This window comes from Lissotriton vulgaris, chromosome 10, assembly GCF_964263255.1.
Source record: "Lissotriton vulgaris chromosome 10, aLisVul1.2, whole genome shotgun sequence".
In the NCBI taxonomy this organism is placed as follows: domain Eukaryota; kingdom Metazoa; phylum Chordata; class Amphibia; order Caudata; family Salamandridae; genus Lissotriton; species Lissotriton vulgaris.
The window spans coordinates 1,021,421,923-1,021,433,964 of NC_141698.1; the positions used below are offsets into that span (position 1 = coordinate 1,021,421,923).

General features: G+C 48.2%; 1 protein-coding gene across 1 annotated transcript; it reads right to left on the reverse strand.

Annotated features, from left to right (window-relative positions):
* Positions 1-1,456: 1,456 nt before the first annotated feature.
* On the reverse strand, positions 1,457-11,582 carry LOC147689253 (phytanoyl-CoA dioxygenase domain-containing protein 1-like). The gene is made up of 6 exons (XM_086940057.1): positions 11,453-11,582; positions 8,606-8,822; positions 7,315-7,406; positions 4,634-4,773; positions 2,981-3,085; positions 1,457-1,564 (listed from the first exon to the last, which is right to left on the reverse strand). The coding sequence occupies exons 1-6, from the start codon at positions 11,580-11,582 to the stop codon at positions 1,457-1,459; spliced, it is 792 nt and encodes a 263-aa protein (XP_086796183.1).
* Positions 11,583-12,042: the final 460 nt, after the last annotated feature.

Sequence of the window (12,042 nt, forward strand, 5' to 3'; positions counted from 1 at the left end):
CTTCCTGCTGTATGAACAAGAGCTGGAGCCCCCACTTTTTTTGCCATATTTGCTATAAATTCGCAACACATTTACAAAAAATGCTTTTTTACCCTGCAGGGTCCCTCTGGGACCCCAAGACCAAGGCTTGGAGGTCAGGGTATCCCTACCCAGCCCCCTTTTCTTTTTCTTTTTTTAACTTTTTTGGGGGGACACTCGGCAGAAGCAAAGTCCCAAGATGGCTGTTAACACTTCCTGGTTGAAGTGTTGGCAGCCCCAGTCAGTTATGCCGTTCTCTGCACAAGCTCGTTATTATTCGTGAATTAGCCAGCAATCGGAGATATCTAAATTTAGTTTCCTTAAATTTCTCAACAACAACTGAATGGATTTACAACAAATAATAGCAGTTCGGGTTGCGGCCCTGTCTAAAGAGTTCAGGGGAATTAGCATGGAAAAGGCACCTTTATTGACCCCCTTATATCTCAGCCCCTACTTGACCGATCTCCCTGAAACTTTCCATGCACAACAAGACTCACCGTGACCCTTCGTTGGAAAGTCTTGTGAAGATTCGTCCAACAGCGCCAAAGTTACAGGCAACGCTTATCTTATGGAAAATATATATATATATATGGCGGACCCAGTGCAGACGCGTTTCGGGCCTCGAGCTTTTTGTCAGAGGCATCCTGCATGAAAACTGCAACATTACCACAGGATATATCCCCTCTTTTATGTCAATCATATCATATGTATATATATAGTCACTCAATGATCGATTTGTAAAAATGCGGGCTTGTTAGTGAGGCCAGTGGCGATGAGGAAGGGTGAAGATGGTCCTAGTGGGACGTCCCCTAAACTTCTAGATTGAAGTAAATTGATCTAGAGTTCCTCATGTACCGGCATGTATCCAAATTCATGCTTAAAATGAGACCAGCCTCCTCCTTACATATTTCTCAAGCTGGAATCATCAAGATGTGTTGAAAATCAAAAGTGGTACTCTCATCCAAAATGTATTGATACATTTTTTATTTTACTTTTGTAGAAAAAGAATACAAAAAGACATTCGCACTTTTGACTGTAAATCTGTCTTCCAGCTGTATGTTTAGCTCAATAAATAAACATCAATAAAATAAAATTTACATATAGTCAGGCAGCTGAGATTCCAAAACAGGATGCAGGCATGTGTTTTCTAATGAAAGTGCAGTGCAGTGCAAAAAGGAATTCACATTATCAATTTCTGAAACCGCAATTGTTTGTTTTACGGTAACAGTTGCAGCACCTTTTGGCCTACCATCCGAACATTATTGTAGACAATATTGAGGCTCACTGCAAGATGTTAAAAAAGAGGAAATACATATTTGGACCTATAGGGCTCCATCTGAGATCAGGAATGAACCTGCACCTTGCAGCAGCATGTTACTGGCAGTTATGAACTACATGAAGAGAGGAAGGTGTCTCCTGATGATGCTCTGCAGAGGTGTCAGAAGGTCTTGGAGAAAAAGTTGGGTGCATGATCTGTAAAGTGCTGGAATTCATCTGTTCCTGCAACAAGCACGGTGGCGGGGAAGGATCGGGGGCGCTCGGGGTCCTGGAATCAGAGAGGAGAGAAGTGCATTAGAATGAGGGCATTCAGACGTGGGAGAATACAAGACCTTATCATAGAGGACCTACACTGGTGTCATGTAGTGAGGGAGAAAAGGGCATGATCAACCGAATCTCTAAAGCGTGTACTCTACAACAATAACTAACCATCAACCTTCCCTCTCTTTCAAAACTGTCTAAGAACCAACACTAGCTAAATCCCCAAACTATCTAGCATTCAAACCTGCCTCTCTTATTGAACAACCTAACTACCCAAACTATCTAAATCCCCAAACTATTGAACCTTCAAACCTGCCTCTCTTATAGAACAACCTAACTACCCAAACTAACTCAATCCCCAAACTATTGAACTTTCAAACCTGCCTCTCTTATATAACTAACAACCATAACTATCTAAATCCCCAAACTATTGAACCTTCAAACCTGCCTCTCTTATGTAACTAACGACCATAACTATCTAAATCCCCAAACTATTGAACCTTCAAACCTGCCTCTCTTATGTAACTAACAACCAAAGCGATCTAAATCCCCAAACTATTAAACCTTCAAACCTGCCTCTCTTATAGAACAACCTAACTAGCCAAACTATCTAAATCCCCAAACTATTGAACCTTCAAACCTGCCTCTCTTATAAAACAACCTAACTACCCAAACTAACTAAATCCCCAAACTATTGAACCTTCAAACCTGCCTCTCTTAAATAACTAACGACCATAACTATCTAAATCCCCAAACTATTGAACCTTCAAACCTGCCTCTCTTATAGAACTAACAACCATAACTATCTAAATCCCCAAACTATTGAACCTTCAAACCTGCCTCTCTTATATAACTAACAACCAAAGCGATCTAAATCCCCAAACTATTGAACCTTCAAACCTGCCTCTCTTATAGAACTAACAACCATAACTATCTAAATCCCCAAACTATTGAACCTTCAAACCTGCCTCTCTTATATAACTAACAACCAAAGCGATCTAAATCCCCAAACTATTGAACCTTCAAACCTGCCTCTCTTATATAACTAACAACCAAAGCGATCTAAATCCCCAAACTATTGAACCTTCAAACCTGCCTCTCTTATATAACTAACAACCATAACTATCTAAATCCCCAACCTATTAAACCTTCAAACCTGCCTCTCTTATATAACTAAAAACCAAAACTATCTAAATCCTCAAACTATTGAACCTTCAGACCTGCCTCTCTTACATAACTAACAACCAAAACTATCTAAATCCCCAAACACACACAGTTACGAGTAGAAATGCACGCACACAAACACACGTGCGTGGATGCACACACACAAACACATACAGTCCACACTGTCACTCTTGTCGTCTAATAATCCCACTGACACACATTCATACTCAGACAGTATGAAGGAGAGGATTGTACTCACCTCCACGGGGTAGGCTGTGGTGGGGACGTAGCGAATAACGAAGCCACATCTGCGTCTGTGGGACGTGTTGGGTTCACTGGCGTGGACTGTCAGCCCGTCGTGGATCTGGCGAGAGAAATGTAGGATATGAGCCGTGCTTATCTGCCAAAAATGTAAGTGCCAGGGCCCAATGTGTTACTCACTGGTCCACTGCAGCTGGCAATGCCCGCGTCACTTTTTTACCTTTAAGTTTTGTCATTTTTTTAAAGCTATATTAAATCATTTAGTTCTCTACTAATGAAAGTTAGTTAAAAATACACACACACTGCCACCATATGGTGGTTTCTCAGAAATATGTGCCTTTGTTTACAGAAAAGCACCGGAAAACACAGGCACAAATCAAGCACTGGATATGGGACAGAGAAAAGACAGGCAGCGCCTTGAGGTGCACCTCAAGGGGAAACTGAGTACATAGTCCTGAGGCACCCCAAGGAAAGCTGTGAAGTCACAGCGCTGGTGCACCCCAGGGGGAGCTGTGAGTACACAGTGCTGGTGCACCTCCGGGGGAACTGTGAGTACACAGTGCTGGTGCACCTCGGGGGAGCTGTGAGTACACAGTGCGGGTGCACCCCGGGGAGCTGTGAGTACACAGTGCGGGTGCACCCCAGGGGGAGCTGTGAGTACACAGCGCTGGTGCACCCCAGGGGGAGCTGTGAGTACACAGTGCTGGTGCACCCCAGGGGGAGCTGTGAGTACACTGTGCGGGTGCATGCCCAGGGGGAGTTGTGAGTACACAGTGTGGGCGCTTCTCTATGGTAAGCTGTGAGTACACAGTGTGAGTGCACCCGGGGAAGCTGTGAGTACAGAGTACACAGAGTTGACGCACCCTCATAGAAAGCTGTGAGTACACAGGTTGGTGCACCGTCATGGGGAGCTGTGAGTCCACAGTGCTGGCGCACCCTCAAAGAAAGCTGTAAGTACAGGGAGGTACAGTACATGGGCACCCTTAAGGGGGGGTAGTGAGTACACAGTATATGGGCACCCTTAAGGGGGGGTAGTGAGTACACAGTACATGAGCACCCTTAAGGTGGGGTAGTGAGTACACAGTACATGAGCACCCTTAAGGGGGGGTAGTGAGTACACAGTTCTGGGGCAACTCAAAGAAAGCTGTAAGTACAGGGAGGTACAGTACATGGGCAACCTTAAGGTGGGGTAGTGAGTACACTGTACATGGGCACCCTTAAGGTGGGGTAGTGAGTACACAGTACATGGGCACCCTTAAGGGGGGGGTAGTGAGTACACAGTTCTGGGGACCTTTAAGGGGGGTTAGTGAGTACACAGTTCTGGGGCACCTTTAAGGGGGGCTGTGAGTACACAGTTCTGGGACACCTTTAAGGGGTGTTGTGAGTACACAGTAATGGAGACAAAAGGCTCATTATGGGAAGGGCGGTGCCATAAATTGATGGATGTCTTGGCCCCGGCCACTTCCCGACTGCCTCATTTATAAGTGGGGGAATCACTGGTCTGCCTGACACCCACAATGCACCGGGCTCAAGTATCATGGCTTTTCATGTTACTTCGTAAAGTTGCAGTAACCCCTTGCTTGTTTGCCTGTGGGAATAACCACAACTGTGAGACATGAGTCCAGGAAACGACAGAGCGCTGTGAACTCACCGACATCTGCCCAGCCTGAAGAGGACACTCCACCGCCTTCTCTGCATCAACCAGGTGCCGCAGAATCTCCTGATTGGTGGACAGCATGTTTCCGGGGGTCATTGCTGTGCGGTGCTCCAGGACACCTTGTTTGTGACTTCCTGCAGAAGAAAAGAGGGTTGGAGTAAGGGGGGCACTGATTCCTGGCCTGGGTACTCATGCAGTCCCCGCCTCTGTCTAAAATGAGGTGTCAGCACGGGCCACACCCACAATAATTATACACACATTTACCTTTAATTATCATGCGTGGTAAAGGCATCTGCGTGGTAAAGGAAGCGTGGTAAAGGCATGCGTGAAAAAGACTGTGTGGTAAAGGCATCTGGGTTGTAAAGGAAGCGTAGTAAAGGTTGCGTGGAAAAGACTGCGTGGTAAAGGCATCTGCATGGTAAAGGCATGCATGGAAAAGACTGTGTGGTAAAGGCATTTGCGTGGTAAAGGAAGCGTGGTAAAGGATGTGTGGAAAAGACTGCGTGGTAAAGGCATCTGCATGGTAAAGGCATGCATGGAAAAGACTGCGTGGTAAAGGCATTTGCGTGGTAAAGGAAGCATGGTAAACTTATGCATGGAAAATACGCGTGGTAAAGGCATTTGCGTGGTAAAGGAATTGTGGTAAAGGCATGCATGGAAAAGACGCGTGGTAAAGGATGTTTTTCATCTAACAGAGGACTGCGGCTTCTAAATAAAGAGAGAGCCATCTCTGAACACTAGAACCCCACGAGGACCCCGGGGATCTTTCATCCAGGCCTCCACAGCCCCCAGGAGTCTAGCCTCAGACACTAATCTGGGTGAAGATTGTAGGCTCCTACTAGAGCCCTGTCTGGCCAACCCTTCCAATATTACTCTTCCAAGGCAGTGGTGCCCGTGTTTACAGGCAAAGACATCTCTGCCTGTAGAACCGTAAGCAGCGTCCCTCTGTTAGGACCTCGTGTCCCCCCGCTCCAGCTGTACAGTAAAGCACGGGTCAGGGTTTGATTGGCTTTGAAAAAAGTTGGCCCGGGCACCCTGAAAAAAGAGCCCCACATTTGCGGATTGCGGGGAAGATTTACAAGGACTGGCGCATCCCTGCAGATTAGCAGTGATGCGCCAGTAACGATGCGATTCGCAATTCTCCTTGCGCCACCACGGATGCGTCGCATTTACAATGCAGCACACCGCGGCGCAGGGATAGACAGATGCGTGCCGCATCTGATGGTGTAAGGTCGGTGCATGGCTGGAGTCATGTCGCAGGCGCAACGCTACTCCAGCAATGTTCAGGCACCGCCCATACCTAATGTGCTGGCCCCCTCCTTACGCCTGCTTTAAGCAGGCGTAAGGTTTCGTCGCAGCAGCCTCTGAAAAATGACTGTGAAATCTTGTAGATTTCACACCGTCACTTTTACGAGGTTTTTTCCGACGGAACACCCACCCTGCTTACCTTAAACCTGACGCAGGTTTAATGTGGTGCAGGGCTTCACAACGTGACGCATCTCCCTAGATGCGTCAGGTTGTAAATAAGTCGCAACGTGGTGCATGGTTTACGCCGCCGCTGAGTCACAGAAGTGATGCAACAACAGCGTAAATGTGACGCAATTGACTTGTAAATCTGCACCCGTCTTTTTTTAAAACATTGCTTCAGTGTTTTAAGTGTTATAAAAAGAAGTTGGGGGATTTCTATAAGAGAGGTGTGTTTTATCTCAACTTTACTAAGATTTAAAAAATGCGATGATTGTTGCTAGGACTCTGTGTTGTTGGATTAGTTTACACTGGTGAACCACACCTGAATATAAGTGAGGCCACTTAAACTCAGCCCCCCTGCCCCTGCTCAATCTGCATACATTAATGGGCGGGGCCAGCCGGAGACTGGGAATGATACCTCCGCCCCCTTGGTAAAAGGGGGGTAACAGAGGTCCATCTGCCTCCGCAAAGGCTGCTCAGGCCCCCACTGGGTGGAGCAGCATAGTCATCCCATATCGGCCACCACGCTGCCCAAAAAAGCGGCCCACAGCTGCAACTCAGATACCAGCCCATCGCCCATGGCCCAAGAGCCCCCTTACCAATCCGACCCTGGCACGGATCCCTCTGATCACACTGGGGCGCTCGTACATAGCAGCATGGACTTGCTCCATCCTGAGATATAGTTGTGACCCACATGGTGCTGAGGGCGCCAGGACCTGGGTGGAGCCCGCGTTCTATCTCCAGACTTTCTGTACTAAGACAACATCCCTGTGTCAGGACAGCAGTGGACTCCGATAGAGAAGTAGACAATTTGTCAACACCACTGAGTCAAGGCCCAAGGGCTTCAACAATATTAGCCTGCTGCACCCCTGCTTGTCTGGACTCTGACTCATTGTGAATGAATGCACCGTCTTCCATTCTGTGTAACTCTCCCACATCCCTATGTCGCGACATTGAGGCTCCTTGGTTAACAGATGGCCTCCCCTGCTGTATAGTCCTGTCCCAGATCCCTATGTCACGACACTGGGGCTCAAGGTAAAGAGATGGCCTATCTATCTCCCATGCTGTGGAGCCCTGTCCTAGATTTCTTATGTGATTACATTGGGGCTCACCAGTAGAGTATTAGCCCATCCCCCATTCTCAGCCAATCAGTGTTACAGCTCCAGGCTGTTGTGGTGCATGCATTGACTATGGGAGTTTATCCATACCTGGAATAACCTGCAGGACACCATTCTCTGCGTCTACGTCATCCAGGGCAAGCCACACTGAGGCCACCGGGCCCCCCTCGAAGCCCCAATACCTGGAAGTAAAAGGAGGAGGACACTGTCAGCCAAACATCGGCAGACCCCGGGGCAAGAGGATGGCACATGAGGGCACAGGATAGCACATGACAGGATGGCACATGAGAGCATAGAATGGCACATGAGGGCACAGGATGGCAAATGAGGGCACAGGATGGCACATGAGGTCACATCATAGCACATGAGGGCTCAGGATGACACATGAGGGTACAGGATGGCACATAAATGTATAGGATGGCACAGGATGGCACATGATGATACAGAATAACCCATGAGAGCACAGTATGGCACATGAGGGCACAGGATAGCACATGAGGCTACAGGATGGTACATGAGGGCACAGGATGGAACATGATGGTACAGGATAATACATGAGAGCACAGTATGGCCCATGAGGGCACAGGATGGCAGATGAGGGCACAGGATGGCACATGAGGGCACAGGATGGCGCATAAATGTATAGGATGGCACAGGATGGCACATGATGATACAGAATAACCCATGAGAGCACAGTATGGCACATGAAGGCACAGGATAGCACATGAGGCTACAGGATGGTACATGAGGGCACAGGATGGAACATGATGGTACAGGATAATACATGAGAGCACAGTATGGCCCATGAGGGCACAGGATGGCACACGAGGGCACAGGATGGCTATTGATGACACAGGATGGCACATCAAGGCATGGATTGCACATTTTGACACATGAGGGCACAGGATGGCAAATGATGGCACAGAATGGCACAAGAGGACACACAATAGCACATGAGGGCAGAGGGTGACACATGAGGGCACAGGATAGCATACAAAGGGCATAGGATAACACATGGAGGGACAGGATGGCAGATGATGGCACAGGATGGTGCATGAGGGCATAATAGGCCACATGATGGCACACGAGGGCACAGGATGACACAGGGTGATGTGTGTCTGGTAGTGCAGCCAGCCTTATGCCGTCATGTACTGCCTAGATGAAAGATGCTGTAATCTATGCTGTGTGTGCACCCCGCACCGCCCTGTGTATTTAAAAACCACATGGTGCCCACCAGGTAGCCTGTTATTCAGACCTCACCAGGCTGAGGGGGCAGGAATGCCATCCTTTGGCCTTACCCTTGAAGTACAAACAGACACATCACCCCTGCTGAGCCCTCCCCTCCCCCACCCTGGAGCCAGCACCCCGCAGTCTGACTTACTTGATGTCCTGGTGCCAGGCCACGTAGGGGGCGCTGTTCCCTCGGTGGGGCACGTCGGAGGCCGGGTATTTACAGATGAACCTGGAGTCTAGCAGGACCACGTGGGGCCCCAGCACGGCGGTGATGGCCTGGAGGGTGTGCGGGTGGGTGGCGAGGCCCAGCACCCACGGCAGGCGCAGGTGGGCGTTGTGCAGGCTGTACTGGGCGTGCTCCTTCCCTGTAGGGTGAGAAAGGAAAAGACACACAGATGATGGACGGAATGCAAAGCAAATCAAACATTCACCCCCAGTCAAGAGGTGTGGGTTCAATCCATCGTTCTTTTGCTCACCTTGCCACCCCAGTTTAGACCCAGCCTACAGGGGACACAAGGAGGGGGGCTAGTCTCTACCCCGAGAGGCCTCTAAACGGAGGGGCTTATATATGGGAATGGTGGCACCGAGCAGCGCAGCAAAAAACATTCCTGCGCCGTCCTGCGCCACTGGAAAAGGGCAGGAACGGGCAGCATTTATCCAATAAGGTGCATTGTTTTCCTTTCTCCCTGCGCTGGCGCCGTTTCTGCAGCCTAGTGTCAATGCTGGCACCCTTGCACCATGGTGCAGCACTGCCTGTGTTACAGCAGGATTGTATTAGCGCAGGAAGGGGCACCTTCCAGCATATAAACAATCCATCGAGGAATTTTACTTTTTCTAGGTGTGTTGCAGAATGCAGCGCACATGGAAAGTTAAAAACAAGTAGAAATAAAGATATTTCTCCTCTTTACAGCCACCATACACAAGACACAAGCAACATAAAGCAGATACAGCCACCATACACAAGATACAACCAACATAAAGCAGATACAGCCACCAGACACAAGATACAAGCAACATAAAGCAGATACAGCAATCATACTCTTGACACAGCCAATAGACACAATATACAAGCAACATAAAGCAGATACAGCCACCAGACACAAGCAACATAAAGCAGATACAGCCACCAGACACAAGATACAAGCAACATAAAGCATATACAGCCACCAGACACAAGATACAACCAACATAAAGCAGATACAGCCACCAGACACAAGATACAAGCAACATAAAGCAGATACAGCAATCATACTCTTGACACAGCCAATAGACACAAGATACAAGCAACATAAAGCAGATACAGCCACCAGACACAAGCAACATAAAGCAGATACAGCCACCAGACACAAGATACAAGCAACATAAAGCATATACAGCCACCAGACACAAGATACAAGCAACATAAAGCAGATACAGCCACCAGACACAAGATGCAAGCAACATAAAGCAGATACAGCCACCAGACACAAGATACAAGCAACATAAAGCAGATACAGCAATCATACTCTTGACACAGCCACTAGACACAAGATACAAGCAACATAAAGCAGATACAGCCACCAGACACAAGCAACATAAAGCAGATACAGCCACCAGACAAAAGATACAAGCAACATAAAGCAGATACAGGCACCAGACACAAGATACCAGCAACATAAAGCAGATACAGCCACCATACACAAGATACAACCAACATAAATTAGATACAGCAATTATACTCTTGATACAGCCACCATACACAAGATGCAACCAACATAATGCAGATAAAGCCACCAGACACCAGATACAGGCAACATAAAGCAGATACAGCCACCATACACAAGATACAAGCAACATAAAGGAGATACAGCCACTAGACACAAGATACAAGCAACATAAAGCAAATAAAGCAATCATACTCTTGACACAGCCACCAGACACAAGATACAAGCAACATAAAGCAGATACAGCCACCAGACACAAGATACAAGCAACATAAAGCAGATACAGCCACCAGACACAAGATACAAGCAACATAAAGCAGATAAAGCCACCAGACACAAGATACAAGCAACATAAAGCAGATACAGCCACCAGACACAAGATGCAAGCAACATAAAGCAGAAACAGCCACCATACACAAGATACAAGCAACATAAAGTAGATACAGCCGCCAGACACAAGCAACATAAAGCAGATACAGCCACCAGACACCAGTTACAAGCAACATAAAGCAGATACAGGCACCAGACACAAGATACAAGCAACATAAAGCAGATACAGCCACCATACACAAGATACAACCAACATAAAATAGATACAGCAATTATACTCTTGATACAGCCACCATACACAAGATGCAACCAACATAATGCAGATACAGCCACCAGACACCAGATACAAGCAACATAAAGCAGATACAGCCACCAGACACAAGATACAAACAACATAAAGCAGATACAGCCACCATACACAAGATACAAGCAACATAAAGGAGATACAGCCACCAGACACAAGATACAAGTAACATAAAGCAGATACAGCCACCAGACACAAGATACAAGCAACATAAAGCAGATACAGCCACCAGACACAAGATACAAGCAACATAAAATAGATACAGCAATTATACTCTTGATACAGCCACCAGACACAAGATACAACCAAATAAAGATATTTCTCCTCCTTAGGCCTCACCTTGGGAGCCATAATTTTTTAACACATTCCTAGATTTACAAGACCTTGTAAATCTGCGTCAAAAACGATGAGTTGCGACACCCACGCAACGCCCATGGAACACCTTCCGGGCGCAGAGTAAGGCAACGCAGTGATTTGCGCTGCGTTGCCTTTCTCCATATTTGTGAAGCCGCGCAGGGCCATACAGAGTGGCTTTGCGGGGCTTCATAAATTTGGCTTGGGGCTTTGCCTCGTACATGTACCACTTAGCATGGTGCAAGCATGACGCAAGGCCCTCATAAATAAGCTCGAGAGATAAGGCTGCCCTCCCTGCACCTACCAAACTCCTGCTCCAGCTCCTCGAAGGCCCTCCTGGCGCCCTCCAGCTCCCCTGGGTCCAGCACTGGCACCGCTGTCAGGAAGCCCCGGGCGTCATAAAGGGTCTTCATGTGCTGAGGGTCCGCCTCCATGATGAGGGCGAGGATTCGGACCCCGCTTCTTGTGCAAGGGATGGGGTCTGACGCCGGGCTCCTGAGAGCTGAGCCCCAGATGTGCATATGTTCCTCTGGCACCGGACTCCAGATGTTGCCCTTCACCTCCAGAGGTGCTGATTCTCCAGGCGTGTTCTTCTGGCTCCCAAGACGCAGGTGCTCCAGATGTGGCCCTGTGGCTCCTCAGGTGCTGGAGATTCTGTACCCTGGTATTCAAGAGCTCCAGATGTGAGTGTTTCCTCCTGCCCCTTGCAGTGCTGGAGCTCCAGGTGTTGCTGGGGGTCACTGCCGCTGCTGTCCACCCTCCTCTGCCTCGGCATCTTATGTAGGGCCGCTCAGACCCGCCCCCGCCCCGGGGCAGCACTCCCATGACGTCACCACAGCCGGGGGCTGCTTTCGGTTTTTCCCATTAATCCCAGCTCATGACCCAGGCTGCCTG

Excerpts from the sequence above, each read along its gene's own strand:
- LOC147689253 (XM_086940057.1), bottom strand. The coding sequence starts at position 11,582 with ATGGAGGCGGACCCTCAGCACATGAAGACCCTTTATGACGCCCGGGGC. Across the intron at positions 8,823-11,452 it reads GGAGCTGGAGCAGGAGTTTG|GGAAGGAGCACGCCCAGTAC; the intron begins GTAGGTGCAGGG and ends CTCACCCTACAG. Across the intron at positions 1,565-2,980 it reads CCACAGCCTACCCCGTGGAG|GACCCCGAGCGCCCCCGATC; the intron begins GTGAGTACAATC and ends CTCTGATTCCAG.